Raw genomic sequence first — 23824 nt, 5'->3', positions numbered from 1 at the left:
GTCATTCTCAGTAACTTTTAGTAATGATCTAGTATACTCCCTCTTTTTCTCTCCCTTCCCTTGCCTTCTTTCCTTATTCTCTGTAATGGAAATTTGGCCAAATCATGTAATATACAATAGAGCTATCAAGAATAAACATTGATTCCCTGGCTCTTTAAACATTGGGAGGACAGCAGAAGAAAGACTTTTACAGACCTAAGAGATGTTGTTATAGAAAAAAGATTTTTTTTGAAAGAGGCAATGTCATTCCCTTCCTTAATAACAACACTGTCTAATATTTAGTGCAGGTTTTTGCTGCACTGACTGTGTTAGATGCTCTGTCTCATTTTATTGTGAGCTATCAAGATAGGAGCCCAGACGAAATGACTCAGGCTCTGTCCCTCTTCACAGCTTCCTGTATTGAGAAGCCATGCCAAAGTGGGTAGTGCGGTGTTTCGAGTACATTGCTGTCAAATCACCCATCTCCGTTTGCAAATTCAAATCTTAGTTACACCATGAAGTCTTATCATCACTTTAGACTAACTGCCTGTATAGATCTAGGTTCCTCAATTGACAGAACAGAAACAATAACAGTAGCTACCTCATGAGCTTGTTGTAAGGATTAAATAAGGTAATATTACCAAGAGCCTAGAACAAGACTGACTTACAGTAAGCACTTAATAATGGCTGGCTAAAATCATTAGGGCTTATTGCTGGTTTGTGTTGCCCTTGATCTTATGAGTTGTTGTAAACACCATCACTCCAATCCTTTTCAGCCCCTTTGCTGGATTTGTGCTCTTATCTCCCAGTTTCCACGTGCTTTACTTCTAAAGACTGGCGCCTTCCACCTTCTTTGGAGGACTACCTTTGGGTGGCTGGAGTAGCCCATAGGTGTAAAGAACCACATGTACCAGATAAACTTGCATTTTTGTCCCCACTGGGTTGCCCCAAGCCAATGGCTCATGGGTATAGAAACCTCTTGCCTCCAGACTCTGCAATACAACTACTTTTTTCCCCAAATTTTTATTGGATGAGTATTGCTTTACAATGCTGTGTTAACTTCTATTGTACATCAATGTGAATCAGCTGTATGTATACATATATCCCCCCACCTTGAGCCTTCCTTCCACCGCACCCCCCACCCCCACCACCTCACTCATCAAGGTCATCACAGAGTACTGAGCTAAGCTCCCTGTGCTATACAACAGGTTCCCTCTAACATTCTATTTTACACATGCTAGTGTATATATGTCAATCCCCATTTTCACAAGTCCATTCTCTAGGTCTGTGTCTCTATTCCTGCCCTGCAGATAGGTTGCAATGCAACTTCTGCTTCAGAGCTCCCCATGGGATCATGCTGAGACTGGCCTGTCACTATAAGTCACACCCTTCCTAACCTCCCTTCTCTTCCCTTTCCTCCTTCTCCTACTCCCTTCTGCCCTTCTCCCTCACAGGTTCCTCCTGAGAGCAGTTCATAAGTCACACGCATGGGTATCTACATCTCCAAGTTCCTCAAAAACCCAACCAGGAGATTGGTCAGACCAGGCAGTGAACTTAGTTAATTTTCTTCTATATCCTCCAAAATCATCAACACAAAGAATTTATGGTGTGGCAGATTTTATTGTAACAGTAAACATTGATGCTAGCTTTTACAACCATTGTTTTCACTAGGCTACAGCGGTGCGTGTTGGTACTTTGTTGGAGTCTGGAGGGATGAGTAAGTTATGATGAATAAGATAGAAAGTGAAGGAATGGTTTCACAGAAGAGCTAACATAAGGCTTCTGTTTGGGAGGTTAGATGGTTTGACAGAGTCCTTCCACCTCTAGGAGATTTTCTTTTGTAATTTTATGTATTTATTTATTTGGGGAGTTCTGGGTCTTCATTGCTGCACGGGCTTTCTCTAATTGTGGCGAGCAGGGGCTACTCTTCCTTGCGGTGCATGAGCTTCTCATTACAGTGACTTCTCTTATTGCTGAGCACAGGTTCTACAATGCACAGGCTTCAGTCATTGTGGCGCATGGGCTCAATAGTTGTGGCTCCTGGGCTCAAGAGCACAGGCTCAGTAGTTGTGGTGCATGGGCTTAGTTGCCCATTGAAGCCCCCTTCTATAATGTCTTATAGCAACTGAACATTAGCTTTTAGATCTGTGACAACTTAACCTTAGATTAAATCATTTGTCCAGCTGGTAAAGATCAGAGCCCATGTTCTCTCATTGCATAATTGCTTTCTTTCCCTCAATGCTTTGATGCTTTTGCGGAACTGCACCTATTCTGACCCTGTTGAAAGCCCATCCGCAGCTTTACTAATAGTTGTCAGAGAAATGGAACAGAACAGAAAACAGTTCTATAGTCTGGTATTTACTGACAGCTCTAACCTACAAGCTATATAATATATAATACAACTTTTATTTAAGTGTTGCTCTTATACAACAAAAACTAACAGGAGTTTCTTATGTGGTTCTACCATTTATGCTGGTTGAAAACCAAAGTGTAAGCACATAATGACGAGTTCCACATAGGGAGCTCAGCTGAGATGGGCCACCAGGCAAACAGGAATTAGTGTCATCAAAAGACCACAGTGCCCAGCCTGGGAACCCTATGGCTTTGTCTTTAAGTGTTTGATTCCATCATTTTCCAGCACAATGGTGGAAGAAAGAGGAGGACGGAGAGACAAAAGGGGAGAGTGCATTTAAATTAGCTGTTTGGAATCCTTCAGATAAGCTAAATATTTGGTTCAAATGGATTTGAAGCGATTTCAAGAATTACCCATTCACCCAGGAAGTAAGGGCAACCAGTAAGTGCCAAACAACAGTATCTTCTTAATACTCTACAAATGTTTGATCTATTGGGCTGTTTGTTTTTTCAAATCTTATCACTGCCACTAAGAATGAAATTGGTTTGACCTTCTCAAGAGCCTAAAGACACACTGTTCCCATTAAACACCAGGAGAACTATTGGAGTGGACTTCTAGTTTGGTAAACATCTTGTTTTATTCCTAGTATTAAATAGAATTGCCACAAAGCTTAATAGATTAACAGAAACTCTCAGCATGAACATCCTTGTTTTCTAATAGAACCCAAACTCTTAGTGAGTCACAGAGACCTGGGGGAAAATATCTGACTCTGCCTTAAACAAATTTAAAACCTTAGGGGTTTTCTCACTAAATACCTTATTAATTCCAACATATATACACACATAGGGAAACTAAGTTAATTTTGATTCTATACCATTTTCCTTCAAGTGATTCATATTGTAAGTCTCATCATAGGCACAGGGCCACAAATACCTGATATTTGATGACATTTCAAACCATAGATTGTCTAAATAATTATACTTACACTTGTCAGACTGGATATTGTTTTTGTTTGAAATAATATAGTCACCATAGTCATGAGTAAAATTGTTACCTATGTAGATATATAAGTATTCATATATGTGTATATAAATATATGTGTGTGTATATGTCTTAATACACACACAGTTGACCCTTAAATAGTGCAGGGGTTAAGGGTTCTCAACCTCCCTATTAAAAACTAGAGACATCACTTTGCCTACTAGAGTTTCTATTTTCAAAGCTATGGATTTTCCAGTAGTCATGTACGGATGTGAGAGCTGGACCATAAAGAAGGCTAAGTGCCGAAGCGTTGATGCTTTCAAACTGTGGTACTGGAGAAGACTCTTGAGAGTTCCTTGGACAGCAAGGATATCAAACCAGTCAATCCTAAAGGAATCAGTTCTGAATATTCATTGGAAGGACTCCAATATTTTGGCCACCTGATGTAAAGAACTGGCTCATTGGAAAAGATGCTGATGCTGGGAAAGATTAAAGGCAGGAGGAAAAGGGGACGGCAGAGGATGCGATGGTTGGATGGCATCATTGAGTGAATCATTTTGAGCAAACTCTGGGAGATAGTGGAGGACATGGAAGCCTTGTGTGCTGCAGTCCATGGGGTCACAAAGACCTGGACATGACTTAGTGACTGAATAACAACAACAACCCTCTGTATAGCTAAAAATTGGAGTATAATTTACAGTTGGCCCTCTGTGTCCACAGTTCTACATCTGAGGATTCAATGAGCCATAGATTATGTAATGCTGTAGTATTTACTATTGAAAAAATTTGCGTATAAGTGGACCTGTGCAGTTCAAACCTGTATTGTTCAAGAATCACTTGTGTACATCTCTTTGATTATTCTCTGAATTCCTCTTTCATTATCCTTTCCTTTCCTTGCATACTGTCTCTAGCTAGATTTGGTGTAGAGGACATGACCCTAGGCAGCAGAGATTCATTTGCAGTCATGTCTAGGAAGGTGCCATTCCCTTTTAGCCCATGTAATCTACAATACGGCTGGATGTCCATAGGGTAAGATGTCAGGGCTGGGAGAATGAATTCATCTTCCACAGTTAGGTCAGTTCATAAGGAAAGATTTAATTAAGCAAATACTAACTGTATTCCTGGGGAAATGTGCATTTTTTTCCCCTAGATAAATACACATGAAAGCTTTACTAACAAAAATGTTACCTCTGACATTTTAGTTTTCAGTAATAAGACCATTTTATATGAAGTTAGTATTAAGGTTCCTATAGTAATAGGAGTTCCGAGAAGGCAATGGCACCCCACTCCAGTACTTTTGCCTGGAAAATCCCATGGATGGAGATGCCTGGTGGGCTGCAGTCCATGGGGTCGATAGAGTCGGATACGACTGAGCGACTTCACTTTCACTTTTCACTTTCATGCATTGGAGAAGGAAATGGCAATCCACTCCAGTGTTCTTGCCTGGCGAATCCCAGGGACGGGGGAGCCTAGTGGGCTGCCGTCTATGGTGTCGCACAGAGTCGGACATGACTGAAGCGACTTAGCAGCAGCAGCAGCAGCAGCAGTAATAGGAGTTAGGGTTTAATTGATTTAACTCTGTAATAAGAATAGGCTAACATGTATTTAATAAATTTTCTAATCATTATTTCTTTGCAGAGTAATTAAGCATATCTGGTAAACATTTCATACAAATATCTAAAATTGATACAGCTGTTACATGGCAAAGGACTGTTTTAGGTTTCTAAACTTAATGCACTAAGATCTATAAAGAGCATCAATAACTACAGTAGTTTTGTATTATTAATTCTTAATTCACAAAGGAATATTTAGCATTTTCTGATACACTTTTTATTATGGAAATAATGTTTATGACAGAAAGTTAGAAAAAGCATACAATATGAACTTTAAAAACCCACATGGGACCCTCTTCACAGAGATAATTTCCACTTTTGCATTTCTTTTCTGTTACTTTTATGTGTGTACATGAAATGTTCATATAATTGGGACCATATTATATATGTAATTTTGTATCCTCTAACTTTATTGTTGTTGTTCAGTCACTCAATCGTGTCTGACTCTGTGCGACCCAAGGGAATGCAATATGCCAGGTTTCACTGTCCTTCACTATCTCCCAGAGTTTGCTCAAACTCCTAAAATTGAGTCAGTGATGCCATCCAACCATCTCATTCTCTGTCATACTTTTATCCTCCTGCTGTCAATCTTTCCAAGGATCAGGGTCTTTTCCATTGAGTTGGCTCTTCACATCAGGTGGCCAAAGTACTGGAACTTCAGCATCAGTCCTTGCAATGAATATTCAGGGTTGATTTCCTTTAGATTGACTGGCTTGATATCCTTGCTATCCAAGGGACTCTCAAGAGTCTTCTCCAGCACCACAGTTAGAAGGCGTCAGTTCTTTAGTGTTCAGCCTCCTTTATATATCTGTACATGATTACTGGAAAAACCATAGTGTTGACTCTACAAACCTTTTTCAGCAAAGTGATGTCTCTGATTTTTAATATGTTGTCTAGGTTTGTCATAGCTTTTCTTCCAAGGAGCAAGTGTCTTTTAATTTCATGACTGCAGTTACCATCTGCAATGATTTTGGAGCCCAAGAAAATAAAGTCTGTCACTGTTTCCATTTTTCCTCCATCTATTTGCCATGAAGTGATTGCATCAGATGCCATGATCTTAGTTTTTTGAATGTGGAGGTTTTATTTTATCTTTTTATTGAAGGATAATTGCTTTACAGAATTTTGTAGTTTTCTGTCAAACCTCAACATGAATCAGCCATAGGTATACATATATCCCCTCCCTTTTGAACTCCCATCTCCCTCCCCATCCCACCCCTCTAGGTTGATAAAGAGCCCCTGTTTGAGTTTCCTGAGCCATACAGCAAATTCCCATCGGTTATTTATTTTACATATGGTAATTAAGTGTCCACAGTACACTTTCCATACATCGCACCCTGTCCTTCCCTCTCCCCATGTCCATAACTCTATTCTCTATGTCTGTTTGCCTATTGCTGCCCTGTAAATAAAGTATTCAGTGCAATTTTTCTAGATTCTGTATATGTGCATTAGAATACGATATTTATCTTTCTCTTTCTGATTCACTTCACTCTTTATAATAGGTTCTAGGTTTATCCGCTTTATCAGAACTGACACAAATGCATTCCCTTGTATGGCTGAGTAATAGTCCATTATGTTTATGTACCCCAACTTCTTCACCCATTCATCTGTTGATGGACATCTGGGTTGCTTCCATGTTCTAGCTATTGTAAATAGTGCTGCAATAAACAATGGGATACACGTGTCTTTTTCAACCCTGGTTTCCTCAGGGTATATGTCTAGGAGTCAGATTGCTGGGTCATATGGTGATTTTATTCCTAGTTTTTTAAGGAATCTCTATACTGTCTTCCATAGTGGCTGTATCAATTTAGATTCCCACCAACAGTGCAAGAGTATTCCCTTTTCTCCACACCGTCTCCAGCATTTATTGTTTGTAGACTTCTTGATGATGGCCATTCTGACTGGTGTGAGGTGGTATCTCATTGTAGTATTGATTTGCATTTCTCTAATAATGAGTGATGTTAAGGATCTTTTCATGTGTTTGTTAGCCATCTGTATGTCTTCTTTGGAGAAATTTCTGTTTAAGTCTTTTTCCCACTTTTTTATTGGGTTATTTGTTTTTCTGGTATTGAGTTGTATGAGCTGCTTATGTATTTTGGAAATTAATCCTTTGTCAGTTGTTTCATTTGCTATTACTTTCTCCCATTCTGAGGGTTGTCTTTTCACTTTGCTTATAGTTTCCTTTGCTGTGCAAAAGCTTTTAAGTTTAATGAGGTCCCACTTGTTTATTTTTATTTTTATTTCCATTACTCTAGGAGGTGGGTCATAGAGGATCTTGCTTTGATTTATGTCATCGAGTGTTCTGCCTATGTGTTCCTCTAAGAATTTTATAGTTTCTGGTCTTACATTTAGATCTTTGATCCATTTTGAGTTTATCTTTGTGTATGGTGTTAGGAAGTGTTCTAATTTCATTCTTTTGCATGTAGCTAACCAGTTTTCCCAGCACCATTTATTGAAGAGGCTGTCTTTGCCCCATTGTATATTCTTGCCTCCTTTGTAAAAAATAACATACCCATAGGTGCATGGGTTTATTTCTGGGCTTTCTATCTTGTTCCATTGGTCTATATTTCTGTTTTTGTGCCAGTACCATACTGTCTTGATGACTGTAGCTTTGTAGTATAATCTGAAGTCAGGAAGGTTGATTCCTCCAGCTCCATTCTTCTTTCTTAATACTGCTTTGGCTATTCAGGGTCTTTTGTGTTTCCATATGAATTGTGAAATTTTTTGTTCTAGTTCTGTGAAAAATGCCATTGGCCATTTGATACAGGGATTGAATTGAATCTGTAGATTGCAATTTGGTAGTATAGTCATTTTCACAATATTAATTCTTCCTACCCAGGAACATTGAATATCTCTCCATTTGTTTATGTCATCTTTGATTTATTTCATCAGTGTCTTATAATTTTCTGTATACAGTTCTTTTGTCTCCTTAGGTAAGTTTATTCCTAGATATTTAATTCTTTTTGCTGCAATGGTGAATGGAATTGATTCCCTAATTTCTCATTCTGAGTTTTCATTGTTAGTATATAGAAATGCAAATGATTTCTGTGTATTGATTCTGTATCCTGCAACTTTGCTAAATTTACTGACTAGCTCTAGTAATTTTCTGATACTATCTTCATAGGGTTTTCTATGTACAGTATCATGCCATCTGCAAACAGTGAGAGCTTTACTTCTTCTTTTCTGATCTGGATTATTTTTATTTCTTTTTCTTATCTGATTACTGTAGTTAGCACTTCCAGAACTATGCTGAATAATAGTGGTGAAAGTGGACACCCTTGTCTTGTTCCTGATCTCAGAGGGAATGCTTTCAGTTTTTCATCATTGAGAATAATGTTTGCTGTAGGCTTATCATATCTGGCCTTTACTATGTTGAGGTAGGTTCCTTCTATGCCCATTTTTTGAAGAGTTTTAATCATAAATGGGTGCTAAATTTTGTCAAAGGCTTTTTCTGCATCTATTGAGATGATCATATGGTTTTTATCTTTCAATTTGTTAATATGGTGTATCACATTGTTTAATTTGCATATATTGAAGAATCCTTGCATCCATGGAATAAACCCAACTTGATCATGGTGTATGAGCTTTTTGATGTGTTGCTGAATTTGTGTTGCTATTTGATGTTTTTCTTGTTTCTTGAGGTAGGATTGTATTGCTATTAACTTCCCTCTTAAGACTGCTTTTGCTGCATCCCATAGGTTTTGTGTTGTCATGTTTTCATTGTCATTTGTTTCTAGAAATTTTTTGATTTCCCTTCTGATTTCTTCAGTAACCTGTTGGTTATGTAGAAACGTGTTGTTTAATCTCCATGTGTTTGTGTTTCTGACAGTTTTTTCTTGTAATTGATATCTAGTCTCATAGTGTTGTGGTCAGAGAAGATATTTGATACAATTTCAATTTTCTTAAATTTACTGAGGTTTGATTTGTGACCCAAGATGTGGTCTATCCTAGATAATGTTCCATGTGCACTTGAGAGGAAGGTGTATTCTTCTCCATTTGGATGGAATGTCCTGAAGATATCAATGAGATCCATCTCATCTAATGTATCATTTAAGATTTGTGTTTCCTTATTAATTTTCTGTTTTGATGATCTGTCCATTGATGTGAGTGGGGTGTTAAAGTCTCCTACTACTATTGTGTTACTGTCAGTTTCTCCTTTTATGTCTGTTAGTGTTTGTCTTATGTATTAAAGTGTACCTATGTTGGGTGCATAGATATTTACAATTGTTATATCTTCCTCTTGGATTGATCCCTTGATCATTATGTAGTGTCCTTCCTTATCTCTTGTTATATTCTTTATTTTAAGGTCTATTTTGTCTGATATGAGGATTGCTACTCCAGCTCTCTTTTGCTTCCCATTTGCAAGGAATATATTTTTCCATCCTCTCACTTTCAGTCTATATGAGTCTTTAGGTCTGAAGTGGGTTTCTTGTAGATAGCATATATATGGGCCTTGTTTTCATATCCATTCAGCCAGTCTGTGTCTTTTGGTTGCAGCATTTAATCCATTTACATTTAAAGTAATTATTGATATATATGTTCCTATTTCCATTTTCTCAATTGCTTGGGGTTGATTTTGTAGATCTTTTTTCTTCTCTTCTATTTCTTGACTATATAAGTTCCTTTAACATTTGTTCTAAAACTTTTGGTGTTACTGAATTCTCTTAACTTTTGCTTGTCCGAAAAGCTTTTTATTTCTCCATCAATTTTGAATGAGATCCTTGCTGGGTACAGTAATCTTGGTTGTAGATTTTTCCGTTTCAGTACTTTAAATATATCCTGCCATTCCCTTCTGGCCTGCAGAGTTTCTGCTGAGAGATCAGCTGTTAAGTGTATGAGTTTCCCTTGTTGTTACTTGTTGCTTCTCCCTTGCTGCTTATAATATTCTTTCTTTCTGTTAAGTCTTGGTTAGTTTGATTAGTATGTGTCTTGGTGTGTTTCTCCTTGGGTTTATCCTGTGTGGGACTCTTTGTGCCTCTTGGACTTGATTGACTATTTCCTTTTCCACGTTGGGGAATTTTTCAAGTATAATCTCTTGAAAAATTTTCTCATACCCTTTTTCTCTTCTTCTTCTGGAACCCCTATAATTCAAATATTGGTGCATTTGATATTGTCCCAGAGGTCTCTGAGACTATCCTTAGTTTTATTCTGCTCTTCATAAGTTATTTCCATCATTTTATCTTCTAGCTCACTCATTCATTCTTCTGCTTCAGATATTCTGCTATTGATTCCTTCTAGAGTATTTTTAATTTCAGTAATTGTGTTGTTTGTCTCTTCATGTTTATTCTTTAGTTCATCTGTGTTTTTGTTAATTGATTCTTGCATTTTCTCCATTTTGCTTTCAAGGTTTTGAATCATCTTTACTATCATTATTCTGAATTATTTTTCAGGTAGTTTGCCTATTTCCTCTTCATTTATTTGGACTTCTGTGTTTCTAGTTTGTTCCTTCATTTGTGTAGTATTTCTCTCCCTTTTCACTATTTTTTTTTTAACTTACTGTGTTTTAGGTCTCCTTTTCCCAGGCTTCAAGGTTGAATTCTTTCTTCCTTTTCATTTCTGCCCTCCTAAGATACTGCACAATTGCACTCATCTCACATGCTAGTAAAGTAATGCTCAAAATTCTCCAAGCCAGGCTTCAGCAATATGTGAACCATGAACTTCCTGATGTTCAAGCTGGTTTTAGAAAAGGCAGAGGAACAAGAGATCAAATTGCCAACATCCACTGGATCATGGAAAAAGCAAGAGAGTTCCAAAAAAACATCTACTTCTGCTTTATTGACTATGCCAAAGCCTTTGACTGTGTGGATCACAATAAACTGTGGAAAATTCTGAAAGAGATGGGAATACCAGACCACCTGATGCGAATTCCCTGACCAGTGATTGAACCTGGGCCCTCAGCACTGAAAGCAGAGAATCCTAACCTCTGGATCAGCAGGGAATTCGCGAGACAGTTTCTAAACCTAGTAAATTGACACAGATGGCAAGATTTCTTTATCTAGACAAGGGTTCCTTCAATTCTGTTCCTTATTTATGTTCTCTCAAGTAGCTTTCTCTCTGAGTGAAACTTTCCCCTCATTCTTGGATGGTCTGGATTCTTTTTAATAGCCATTGACTTGCAAATTAATCAAAAGCTTAATAAAATTTATAGTGGTATTTGATGAGGAACAGCTCTGTTGGAGAATGTTCACCAGGAGAGATTCTGTGATAAGAGGCAACTTGGGCGCATCATTCGGTGGGCAGATAGGAGAAACCCTTCATGTTTGAATCTTTACTTTGAATATGTTCAGTCTGGCTTTTTACAGCTGGGAAAGTGATACCAATTGCTAGTATTCCCAGTGTTCATTCTGAGCCACAGTATTTTAATAAATTGAGAAGCAATGAGGGGAGTCTTGGATGGGCAAAAGTACAGATTTGGGAATATAAAACTCTGGATCTGAATCATGAGTGCACCACTTAATAGCCCTGTGATGTTTCTTCTCTGAGATTCCACTTTTTTATCTGTAAAAATTGGAATCATAATGTCTTTTTCATGGGTCATTGTCAGCGTTTATGGGCGTGACACTTAAAGCAGAGGGCCTGTCATTATAGTGGCTAAGTGTTGTGATGGTTAGGTTTTAATAATAGATGCCACACACATAGGCCTACAATCAAAATGAAAAAGTCAGGAGTGCAGGAGGCATGCAGCCATCGGCATCAGGCTGCTGTGACATTGTTCTACACACATTTATTATTTCAAGTGCTTTTTTTTCCATTGTTTTTGGTTTCACAGTATTTTTTTGTCAGTCACCGTGGTTTTGTTCTCTTAAAGGAATATGAAACTCTAGCTCTAGACAATGATTTAGCTGGTAGGCTCTGCAGCAGAGGCTGAAGCAAAACCTAGTAGCAACATCTGTGCAAGTGGACAATAATAAAAAGAGCTAATATCTGCTGAGTTCTTCTTTTATTTGTTGAGAGATAGGTTTGTCTGTGGGTGACAGAGACATACTTTAATTACGACTTACAGAAGATGGAAGTACATTGCTCTCTAACAGGAAAGTCTGAATTGGTTGGCAGCTTTGTGATGTAATGGTGGCTCCATTATTGCATGGATCTAGGTGCCTTGTCTTTTGTAGTTCTACCATCTTGAAAGTTTGGCTCTTCTTCCAAGATGACTCACCCCTATATTCTCATCCTAGCTTCTGGCAGGGAAGAAGGGTTCGTGGGACAGGGATACCCCTTTTCCATTAGGGCCATGACCTAGAGGTTACTTGTATCATTTCTGATCATATCACTGGCTAATATTTGGTCTCATGGCAAAATTAACTGTAAGACATGCTGGGAAATGTAGTCTTTGAGTGGCCATGAGCCTAGCTAGACATTCCACTAATAGAAAAATGGAGAACACGTATTAGGAGATGCATACTGGAATGGTCTATTCCACAACTACTATGTGCCATGCTGTGCTTTACACTATAGTTATGCTCATGACAGCATCATCTTATTTAATGCTCACAACAACCCCATGAGCTTGTAATTACTATGAATTTTTTTTATAACAGAGGGAATATTTTGAGACAGAGAGAAGTTAAGTCTTTTTAAAACATCTTGAGACACAGAGAGGCTACGTAATTTTTTTAAAGTCTCAAGGGAAATAAGGGGCAAGGCCAGGATTTGAACCCAGGGAGTCTGACTTTGGAGCCTTATGCTATGAACCACTGTATAGTTCTGGCTTGCTCAGTATTTTTCTCAAGCCTTGATGTGCTCTGCTAGATGAAACTGTGGATTGTTGAAAGGCATCAAGGAATCAAAGAAGCTTTGTGAAGCTTCTATTGCTTGCTCTTCCAGGCAGTTAACTGCTTCCCTTCTAGAACTTCTAGCTTATTTGATGCAAAATTGTGTTCAGCACAATTGGGTCTAAACAGGGTAGCAAAAGAAAAGCAACACCACACACACATGTGACAGGAATTTTAATGAAAGCAGTTCCTGATTTGAAAGCAATATGTCTATGCCACGATAAAGCAAGCACTCTTTGTACTGCATTGAACGGTTTTGATTATGGGATAGAATAAATTGACTTCAGTATATCACCAGAATATAGAAATGAAAATATTGTCATTTAACAACAGTTGAGACTGTTGGTCTCTGTAATATTTAGGATTTCAACTACATATAAGTCATCAATTCGCATGTTAATACATATTTATCTGTGTAGCAACAAGCAAACCTAAAGAATGAACTGATGTTTTTAAAATACAAAGGCACCCTGAATTTATCTTTTTGTTGTTGTTCTATTTTGTTTTACTTTTTATTATAGAAAATTTCAAAGATTCACAAGAATATAGTAAAATGAACCTAAAATAGCCATCACCCAGCACAACATTTATTGATTTAAGAACATCCTTATACCTTCAGTGTCTTTCCCCACTGGATCCTTCCACTGGATTTTTTTTATAGAGCATCATATACATCATATTATTTCATCCACCAATTTTTCAGAACATATCTCTTTTTAAACATAACTACAATTCCATGATCACATCTAAAAAGTTTAATATGAGTTCTTTAAATTCATCAAAAATCCAGTCAATGTTCAAATTTCCTTCAGTCATTTATATTTGCAAAATATTTATTCATTCTTTAACTGATTAGTTGATTGATTGTATTAAAGTTTGCTTCTTTTATTTATTTATTTATGTTTTGGAGGCTAATTACAATATTGTATTGGTTTTGCCATACATCAACATGAATCCACCACGGGTGTACATGTGTTCCCCATCCTGAACCCCCCTCACACCTCCCTCCCCATCCCATCCCTCTGGGTCATCCCAGTGCACCAGCCCCGAGCATCCTGTATCATGCATCGAACCTGGACTGGCGATCCGTTTCACATATCATAATATACATGTTTCAATGCCATTCTCCCAAACCATCCCACCCTCACCCTCTCCCACAGAGTCCAAAAGACTGTTCTATACATCTGTGTCTCTTTTGCTGTCTCGCATACAGGGTTATCATTACCACCCTTCTACATTCCATATATATGCGTTAGTATACTGTATTGGTGTATTTCTTTCTGGCTTACTTCACTCTGTATAATCGGCTCCAGTTTCATCCACCTCATTAGAACTGATTCAAATGTATTCTTTTAAATGAACTGATGTTTTTAAAATACAAAGGCACCCTGAGTTTATCTTAGGTGAAAAATTGGCCTTAGCTGGAATTAAATGTCTTCAACAGCTTTTTTTCCTTAAGTGTAGCTGATATATGATGTGTTACTTTCAAGTATACAGTGTGTACCTGCTCACCTTCTGTGGTGGCTACAATCACTGATGACTATGACAATGTTTGTTTACTGATATGGCAGGCAGTATTCCATTTATTTATAGCAACGTGATTCAAGTATACATGTATAATGTATATCTACTCTTTTTCAGATTCTTTTCCACTATAGGTTATTATAAGATAATCTGAATATAGTTTCCTATGCTATTCAGTTGGCCCTTGTTTATTTTCTATATATAATAGTGACTGTCTGTTAATCTGAAGTTCTAAGTTATCTCCCCCTACCCCTACTTTCTCCTTTGGTAGCCATGAGATTGTTTTCTATGTTGATCAGTCTATTTCTGTTTTGTAAATAAATTCATTTGTATCATTTTTTATGATTCCACATGTAAGGGATATATAGTATTTGTCTGACTTCACTTGGTATGATAATCAGTAGGGATAAGACCCATCCATGTTGCTGCAAATGACATTAATCTTTTTTTTTATGTCTGGGAAATATCTTTTTCATAACATTTTTTTTTCTTTGTATATTCATTACTTTTCAACAGTTGATTTGGGGCCATATTTATGTCTACTACACTTTTTTTTATACCTATCCAGTACTCTTTGTTTTTGTTTCCAACTAAGAACATAGAGGAAATGGTGAGATTTTTAATATTTTAAAGAATCAAAGTAGTTTTTCTTTCTGATCAAAAGTGTACAAATAAGGTTAAGGAAGATGGAAAAGTTCTAGAAATCCTTACTGTAGTTTTCCCAGGCTTGCATTACTTTTTCAAAGTGTGTCTGATATCAGTTTTAGCCAATTTTGATTTTATTCTCAGGAAATCTAACATTGTACATTTTTCTCTTTGCATTTTCTTTCTTTAAAAATAATGGCTTCACCCACAGTCATCAAGACAGTGTGGTACTGGCACAAAGACAGGAATATAGATCAATGGAACAAAATAGAAAGCCCAGAGATAAATCCACGCACATATGGACACCTTATATTTGACAAAGGAGGCAAGAATATATAATGAATTAAAGACAATCTCTTTAACAAGTGGTGCTGGGAAAACTGGTCAATCACTTGTAAAAGAATGAAACTAGAGCACTTTCTAACACCATACACAAAAATAAACTCAAAATGGATTAAAGATCTAAACCTAAGACCAGAAACTGTAAAACTCCTAGAGGAGAACATAGGCATAACAGTCTCCGACATACATCATAGCAGGATCCTCTATGACCCACCTCCCAGAATATTGGAAATAAAAGCAAAAATAAACAAATGGGATCTAATTAAACTTAAAAGCTTCTGCACAACAAAGGAAACTATAAGCAAGGTGAAAAGGCAGCCTTCAGAATGGGAGAAAAGAATAGCAAATGAAGCAACTGACAAACAACTAATCTCAAAAATATACAAGCAACTCCTACAGCTCAATTCCAGAAAAATAAATGACCCAATCAAAAAATGGGCCAAAGAACTAAATAGACATTTCTCCAAAGAAGACATACAAATGGCTAACAAACACATGAAAAGATGCTCATCGTCACTCATTATCAGAGAAATGCAAATCAAAACCACTATGAGGTACCATTTCACGCCAGTCAGAATGGCTGCGATCCAAAAGTCTACAAGCAATAAATGCTGGAGAGGGTGTGGAGAAAAGGGAACCCTCTTACACTGTTGGTGGGAATGCAAACTAGTACAGCCACTATGGAGAACGGTGTGGAGATTCCTTAAAAAACTGGAAATAGAACTGCCATATGACCCAGCAATCCCACTGCTGGGCATACACACTGAGGAAACCAGAATTGAAAGAGACATGTGTACCCCAGTGTTCATCGCAGCACTGTTTATAATAGCCAGGACACGGAAGCAACCTAGATGCCCATCCGCAGATGAATGGATAAGAAAGCTGTGGTACATATACACAATGGAGTATTACTCAGCCATTGAAAAGAATACATTTGAATCAGTTCTAATGAGGTGGATGAAACTGGAGCCGATTATACAGAGTGAAGTAAGCCAGAAGGAAAAACACCAATACAGTATACTAACACATATATATGGAATTTAGAAAGACACTAACGATAACCCTGTATGCGAGACAGCAAAAGAGACACTGATGTATAGAACAGACTTTTGGACTCTGTGGGTGAGGGAGAGGGTGGGATGATTTGGGAGAATGGCATTGAAATATGTATAATATCATATATGAAATGAGCCACCAGTCTGAGTTCGATGCACAATACTGGATGCTTGGGGCTGGTGCAATTGGATGACCCAGAGGGATGGTATGGGGAGCGGGGAGAGAGGAGGGTTCGGGATGGGGAACGCATGTATGCCTGTGGTGGATTCATTTCGATATATGGCAAAACCATTACAATATTGTAAAATTAAAAATAAAATAAAAAATAAATAAAATTACAACTAAAAAAAAAAAATAATGGCTTCACATTGTAAAGTCCTCTATAATTCCCCAAACATATTACCATACTTAACTGCCTCTGGCTCTCACAACCACCCTTGAGGAAGATAGGAAAGGAATAAGTATCTTCATTTTGAAGTCAAAATACTGAGACCTGGAGAGATTAAGTGGAATGCCCAGTAATACCTAGTATGCCTGAGATTTCCTCCCTCCCACCCCGTTGCCTTCCTTTCTCCCTTCTTCTTGTCTTCTTTCTCTGTCACTCACCAGCTTTTGCTTATGCTCTCTTTTTTTCATTCAATTAAATGATCACTATTATGTTCCTGACACTGCTTAGATGCTATAAAATGAAAAACTGAACAAAACAGATGCAGTCTTGCCCTCATGGAAATTTCAGAGCAGTTCGCAGGACAAACATGAAACCAGTAAAAAAAAAAAAAAAGTACAACTAAGAAATATGCTAAGTTCTGTGAAGAGAAAGAACACAGTTCTCTGAATGAGAATAAGACAGGAATCTGCAGTAGATTTGGTAATCAGAGAAAGCCACTCTGGGTAAGCAGCAGTAAAGCTACAATAAAAGAATATATGAAAGCTAGCCAGATGAAGAAACTAGGCTTATTTTTAAAAAATTATTTATTTATTTACTTTTGTCTGTGCTGGGTCTTCCTTACATTTGTGTGGGCTTTCTCTAGTTGCAGCTCTCGGGCTCAGTAGTTGCTGTTGAAGGGGCCTGGAGTGTACAAGCTTCAGTGATTGTGCACAGAGGCTTGGTTGCTACATGGCATGTGGAATCTTCATGGACCAGGGTTCAAACCCATCTCTCCCACATTGGCAGGCAGATTCCTTACCCCCTGCACCACCAGGGAAGTTCTTAGGCTGTATGTTTATCATTCAGGGTAGGCTAAGTGATGCTTTAAGAGCAGTTCCAAATTCTTACTGGTTTAAAACAATGAAGGTTTATTTCTCTCTGATGTTCCATGTCCATAACTGAGTGGCTAGGGTCTCTACTTCATGGCATCTTCAGACCAGGACTCACACTTACAAGGCAGACACTATTTGGGACATTGCCATCCTTCATGGGAAGAAGAGGGTTTGTGGTAACTTGGTGATTTGCTCTTAAAGTTTTTACCTGGAGTCACATATCACAGTTCATGGACCAGCGGGAGTCACTTGACCACATCCAATGTCGAGAGGGCAGTATCTACAGTTCCAACTTGTTCCACCTACCCAGCCTCTCTTTCAGCTAATGGTGATGCTGTGACACTGTCTGGTCAAGTGAACCTATCTTCATTGGAGGACTTCTACATCAACTTTTGCTTTTCTGTTTAGATACAGGTCACAATAAACTGTGGAAAATTCTGAAAGAGATGGGAATACCAGACCAGCTGATCTGCCTCTTGAGAAATTTGTATGCAGGTCAGGAAGCAACAGTTAGAACTGGACATGGAACAACAGACTGGTTCCAAATAGGAAAAGGAGTTCGTCAAGGCTGTATATTGTCACCCTGTTTATTTAACTTATATGCAGAGTACATCATGAGAAATGCTGGACTGGAAGAAACACAAGCTGGAGTCAAGATTGCCGGGAGAAATATCAATAACCTCAGATATGCAGATGACACCACTCTTATGGCAGAAAGTGAAGAGGAAGTAAAAAGCCTCTTGATGAAAGTGAAAGTAGAGAGTGAAAAAGTTGGCTTAAAGCTCAACATTCAGAAAATGAAGATCATGGCATCCGGTCCCACCACTTCATGGGAAATAGATGGGGAAACAGTGGAAACAGTGTCAGACTTTATTTTGGGGGGCTCCAAAATCACTGCAGATGGTGATGTTTGATGTTCCTACTCCTTGTTGCAAAACTCCTGTGTATCCTGGCTCCTCTCTTCTCAGCAGTCCCTCAGAGCTATAGCTGAGCAGCGGCCTCCCAGGCTTCAGTCCTCAGCAAGTCTGCCAAATAAAACAGTTCTCAATTTTTAGGTTATCCATTTTTTTTTCATTCGACATGCTTAATATTTTGTGCTGCCTGTGGAATTCTTCCCAGGTTTCCCCACAGTCTCAGAGGTTCCTCTCAGAATATGTGGGACAGTTAATGCTGGTTGTCTTAGGAATTCCCAACTGACGTGTTTGGACCTTGAAATTCTTGGTTCTCTGTGTCCTTCCTTTGGTGGCCCACATCTTTTCAGACTTTGGAACTGGGAGCTAAGTGAACACTGATTGCTAAATGAAGGCCTGTGAATAGAACACAAAGAAAAATGCAATCTAAATATTTGACTTTATGGCCATAACTTCTCCAAATGGTCTCAAGCTCTAGTTTAAGGAGCAACCAAGTAGTTAAACTTCAGGCACGTGATCATAAAATTTATTTATTTATTTTTTTTGTCTCTGGAGTATCCTGAAATACCCCATGTTCTCAATTTCTTATTCTTTGGCCCACTATCCTACTGGGATAGGACTGCAGTCTACGATTATTCTTTGTTTCACTCATTTTGATCATTTTTTTCTTTATGATTGTTGCATTAAGTGTTACAGATTATGACTAGGCAGTGTTTTATTTCTCCTGTGCCCTGATGTGTTTAAAGGTTTCTGTGTGTGTGTGTGCACGCGTGCATGCACGCATGTGTGCACTCAGTCATATCTGACTCTTTGAAACCCCTTGGACTGCCAGGCTTCTCTCTCCATGGGATTTTCCAAGCAAGAATACTGGAGTGGGTTGCCATTTCCTGTTCTAGCATATCTTCCCGACCCAGGGTTCAAATCTGTGTCTTCTTGAGTTTCCTGCATTGTCAGACAGGTTCTTTACCACTGCACCACCTAGAAAGGTCTGTTGTTATTTTCCAAATAATACAATTGGAGTTTTCAAATGAGAATTCATCTCATTTTAAAAGTTGTAGCTTTTACAGGTTTTTTAAAGTAAATTGTGTGGAGCTTTTCTTACACCCAATTTCAGGAGCCGGTTGTTCATGAAAAAAAAGACATAAGGATGCTTTGTAAGTTCTAAATCAGGGAGTAGAAAACATGTGTTGTGTATTCTTGTCATTTGTACTCAATTGGACAAGAAAGGGAGAACTTTGTTTTCTTTTCAATTATGGATTACTACAGGATATTGAATATTATATAGTAGGACCTTATTGTTTATTTTATATATAATAGTTTCTGTCTGTTCACACCACACTCCTAATTTGTCCCTCCCCCATGCCCTTTTCCTTTTGGTAACCATCTGTTTGTTTTCTGTCTATTAGTTTGTTTCTGTTTCGTAAGTAAATTCATTTGCATCATATTTTAGATTCCACCTTTAAGTGGTATTTGTCTTTTTCTTTCTGACTTATTTAACTCAGTATAATCTCTAGGTCCATCCATGTTGCTACAAATGGCATTATCCTTTTTAATGACTGAGTAGTCTTCCTTTTGAATAGCTATTTTCTAAAGCGTATGTAAATAGATCATGTCATATAGTAAAAGGAGGGGCATAGAAATAGCATTTATTTAGTACTTGTGTGGCAGGAAACAAGCTGGTATCTTCCCATATATTTTCTTACTTAGTCTTAAAAATGGTCACTTTGGGATATTATTACTCCTGTTTTTGAAATGAAGAGACCGAAGTTGAGTCGGTAAATCATTGTTTACGTTTGAATAGGTAATTCATGATGGACCCAGGATTCAAACAAATGTATATCTAACAGCAAAGCCCATGGGTTAGTGGCAATTGTTTGATATTCAATGATGGGCAATGTCTTTGTAGCAAAGTTCACATTGGCTCATTTAAGGCAGCAATCCCAAACCTTTTTGGTATCAGGGACTAGTTTCGTGGAAGACAGTTTTTACATGGACCTGGTGTGGGGTGCTTTGGGGATGATTCCAGCATATTACATTTATTGTGCACTTAAAGTGAAAGTGTTAGTCGCTCAGTCGTTTCCGACTCTGTGTGACCCCATGGACAGTCTGCCGGTCTCCTCTGTCCATGGAATTCTCCAGGTAAGAATACTGGAGTGGGTTGCTGTACCCTTCTCCAGGGGATCTTCCAACCCAGGGATGGAACCCAGGTCTCCTGCATTGCAGGCAGATTCTTTACCATCTGAGCCACCAGGAAAGCCCATTGTGCAGTTAATTCAATTATTATTATATCAGCTCTACCTCAGATAATCGAGCATTAGATCCTGAGGGTTGGGGACCCCTGACTTAAAGAAAGCACCCATGATGCCAAGTTTGATTTCACACTCTAGCCTCATATCTAGGCAAGGAGACAACATAGCATTGTGCTCCCTTGTTATGGTATCAAAGACACCCTGGAGAAGTTAGCATAGAATGTAAATAAATACTAATAGCAAATAGAAGTGCCTGGATAAGATTTCAAAATCCAAGAGTAAGACACAAACATACTTTTCCACTAATGAGATCAAAGGATTATTGATTCTGGAAGAAGAAATTATGGATTTTTGAAAGTCACTTGAATGTAACTCCTTGATCCTTTCAAATAGTCTCCCCAGTGAACACATCCCTTAGATATAGATAGCTCTGCTCCTCTTTTGTAAGTGATTTTTTTCCGTCTCCTTCCAGGAAGCTGAAGAATGAACTCTTGGAAGCAAAACGCAGAAGTGGGAAGACTCAACAGGAGACCACCAGGGTCTGTGCCCACTGTCAGAGAAACCTGGGCTTGATATTCGATCGGGGAGACCCGTGCCAGGCCTGCTCCCTCAGAGTGTGCAGCCAGTGCCGGGTCTCAGGCCTTGATGGCAGCTGGCGGTGCACCATCTGTGCGAGAGTCGCGTGAGTTTCTTGCCTTTGTGTGCAAAGTCAGTTTTGATGACTGAAGAGTTGGGGAAGGGGAAAGCAAGGAGGAAGAATACATAAAAGGTAGCGATAGAGAATAGAATTGAAAGTATAGCCCCACTAGAAGTTCAGTAGTGCTTTGGCAGGGTGTGATGTGTATTTGTGTGTGTCTGAGACAGAAACATTATACAGTTGGAAGCCTCACAGAATGTGGTCTCTTCCCGCATCTGAACACCACCCTCAGGCTTTCTTAGAGCCACACTTGGCTCCACCCAGCTTCTTAGGGTGTGTGTGCTCAGTCCTGTCTGACTTTTTATGGCCCCATGGAATTTTCCAGGCAAGAATACTGGAGTGGGTTGCTGTGCCCTCTTCCAGGGGATCTTCCAAACCCAGGGATTGAACCTGCATCTTCTGCATTGGCAGGCGGGTTCTTTACCACTAGTGCAGCCTGAGAAGTCCAAAACTGGGTTTCAGTTCAGTTCAGTCGCTCAATCATGTCCTACTTTTTGCGACCCCATGAATCACGGCATGCCAGGCTTCCCTGTCCATCACCAACTCCTGGAGTGTACTCAAACTAATGTCCATCGAGTCAATGATGCGATCCAGCCATCTCATCCTCTGTCGTCCCCTTCTCCTCTTGCCCCCAATCCCTCCCAGCATCAGGGTCTTTTCCAATGAGTCAACTCTTTGCATGAGGTTGCCAAAGTATTGGAGTTTCAGCTTCAGCATCAGTCCTTCCAATGAACACCCAGGACTGATCTCCTTTAGGATGGACTGGTTGGATCTCCTTGCAGTCCAAGGGACTCTCAAGAGTTCTCCAACACCACAGTTCAAAAGCGTCAATTCTTTGGTGCTCAGTTTTCTTCACAGTCCAACTCTCACATCCATACATGACCACTGGAAAAACCATAGCCTTGACTAGATGGACCTTTGTTGGCAAAGTAATGTCTTTGCTTTGTAATATGCTATGTAGGTTGGTCATAACTTTCCTTCCAAGGAGTAAGTGTCTTTTAATTTCATGGCTGCAATCACCATCTTCAGTGATTTTGGAGCCCCCAAAAATAAAGTCAGCCACTGTTTCCACTGTTTCCCCATCTATTTGCCATGAAGTGATGGGACCAGATGACATGATCTTAGTTTTCTGAATGCTGAGCTTTAAGCCAACTTTTTCACTCTTCTCTTTCACTTTCATCAAGAGGCTCTTTATTTCCTCTTCACTTTCTGCCATAAGAGTGGTGTCATCTGCATATCTAAGGTTATTGATATTTCTCCCAGCAATCTTGATTCCAGCTTGTGCTTCCTCCAGCCCAGCGTTTCTCATGATGTACTCCACATATAAGTTAAATAAGCAGGGTGATAATATACAGCCTTAACAAACTTCTTTTCCTATTTGGAAGCAGTCTGTTGTTCCATGTCCAGTTCTAACTGTTGCTTCCTGACCTGCATACAGGTTTCTCAAGAGGCAGGGCAGGTGGTCTGGTATTCCCATCTCTTGAAGAATTTTCCACAGTTTATTGTGATCCACACAGTCAAAGGCTTGGGCATAGTCAATAAAGCAGAAAGAGATGTTTTTCTGGAACTTTCTTGCTTTTTTGATGATCCAGAGGATGTTGGCAATTTGATTTCTGGTTCCTCTGCCTTTTCTAAAACCAGCTTGAACATCTGGAAGTTCACAGTTCATGTATTGCTGAAGCCTGGCTTGGAGAATTTTGAACATTACTTTACTAGCGTGTGAGATGAGTGCAATTGTGCGGTAGTATTTCTGCTTTATCGACTATGCCAAACCCTTTGACTGTGTGGATCACAATAAACTGTGGAAAATTCTGAAAGAGATGGGAATACCAGACCAGCTGATCTGCCTCTTGAGAAATTTGTATGCAGGTCAGGAAGCAACAGTTAGAACTGGACATGGAACAACAGACTGGTTCCAAATAGGAAAAGGAGTTCGTCAAGGCTGTATATTGTCATCCTGTTTATTTAACTTATATGCAGAGTACATTATGAGAAATGCTGGACTGGAAGAAACACAAGCTGGAATCAAGATTTCTGGGAGAAATATCAATAACCTCAGATATGCAGATGACACCACCTTTATGGCAGAAAGTGAAGAGGAAGTAAAAAGCCTCTTGATGAAAGTGAAAGTGGAGAGTGAAAAAGTTGGCTTAAAGCTCAACATTCAGAAAACAAAGATCATGGCATCCAGTCCCATCACTTCATGGCAAATAGATGGGGAAACAGTGTCAGACTTTATTTTGGGGGGCTCCAAAATCACTGCAGATGGTGACTGCAGCCATGAAATTAAAAGACACTTACTCCTTGGAAGGAAAGTTATGACCAACCTAGATAGCATATTCAAAAGCAGAGACATTACTTTGCCAACAAAGGTTTGTCTAGTCAAGGCTATGGTTTTTCCTGTGGTCATGTATGGATGTGAGAGTTGGACTGTGAAGAAAACTG

General features: G+C 38.8%; 1 protein-coding gene across 2 annotated transcripts in view; it reads left to right on the top strand.

Moving 5' to 3' along the window:
- The window catches only part of SYTL5 (synaptotagmin like 5), a 104780-nt gene that overhangs the window by 1859 nt on the left and 79097 nt on the right, over positions 1-23824 (top strand). For both annotated transcript variants that reach the window (XM_005889416.2, XM_005889415.2), the window contains exon 2: positions 21155-21364. In XM_005889416.2, coding sequence (XP_005889478.2) covers positions 21155-21364 — 210 coding nt within the window. The remainder of the gene's footprint in view (positions 1-21154; positions 21365-23824) is intronic.

This window comes from Bos mutus, chromosome X, assembly GCF_027580195.1.
Source record: "Bos mutus isolate GX-2022 chromosome X, NWIPB_WYAK_1.1, whole genome shotgun sequence".
NCBI classification, from domain to species: domain Eukaryota; kingdom Metazoa; phylum Chordata; class Mammalia; order Artiodactyla; family Bovidae; genus Bos; species Bos mutus.
The sequence above is the reverse complement of the archived record's forward strand: the minus strand, read 5'-3'. Positions and strand labels throughout refer to the sequence as shown.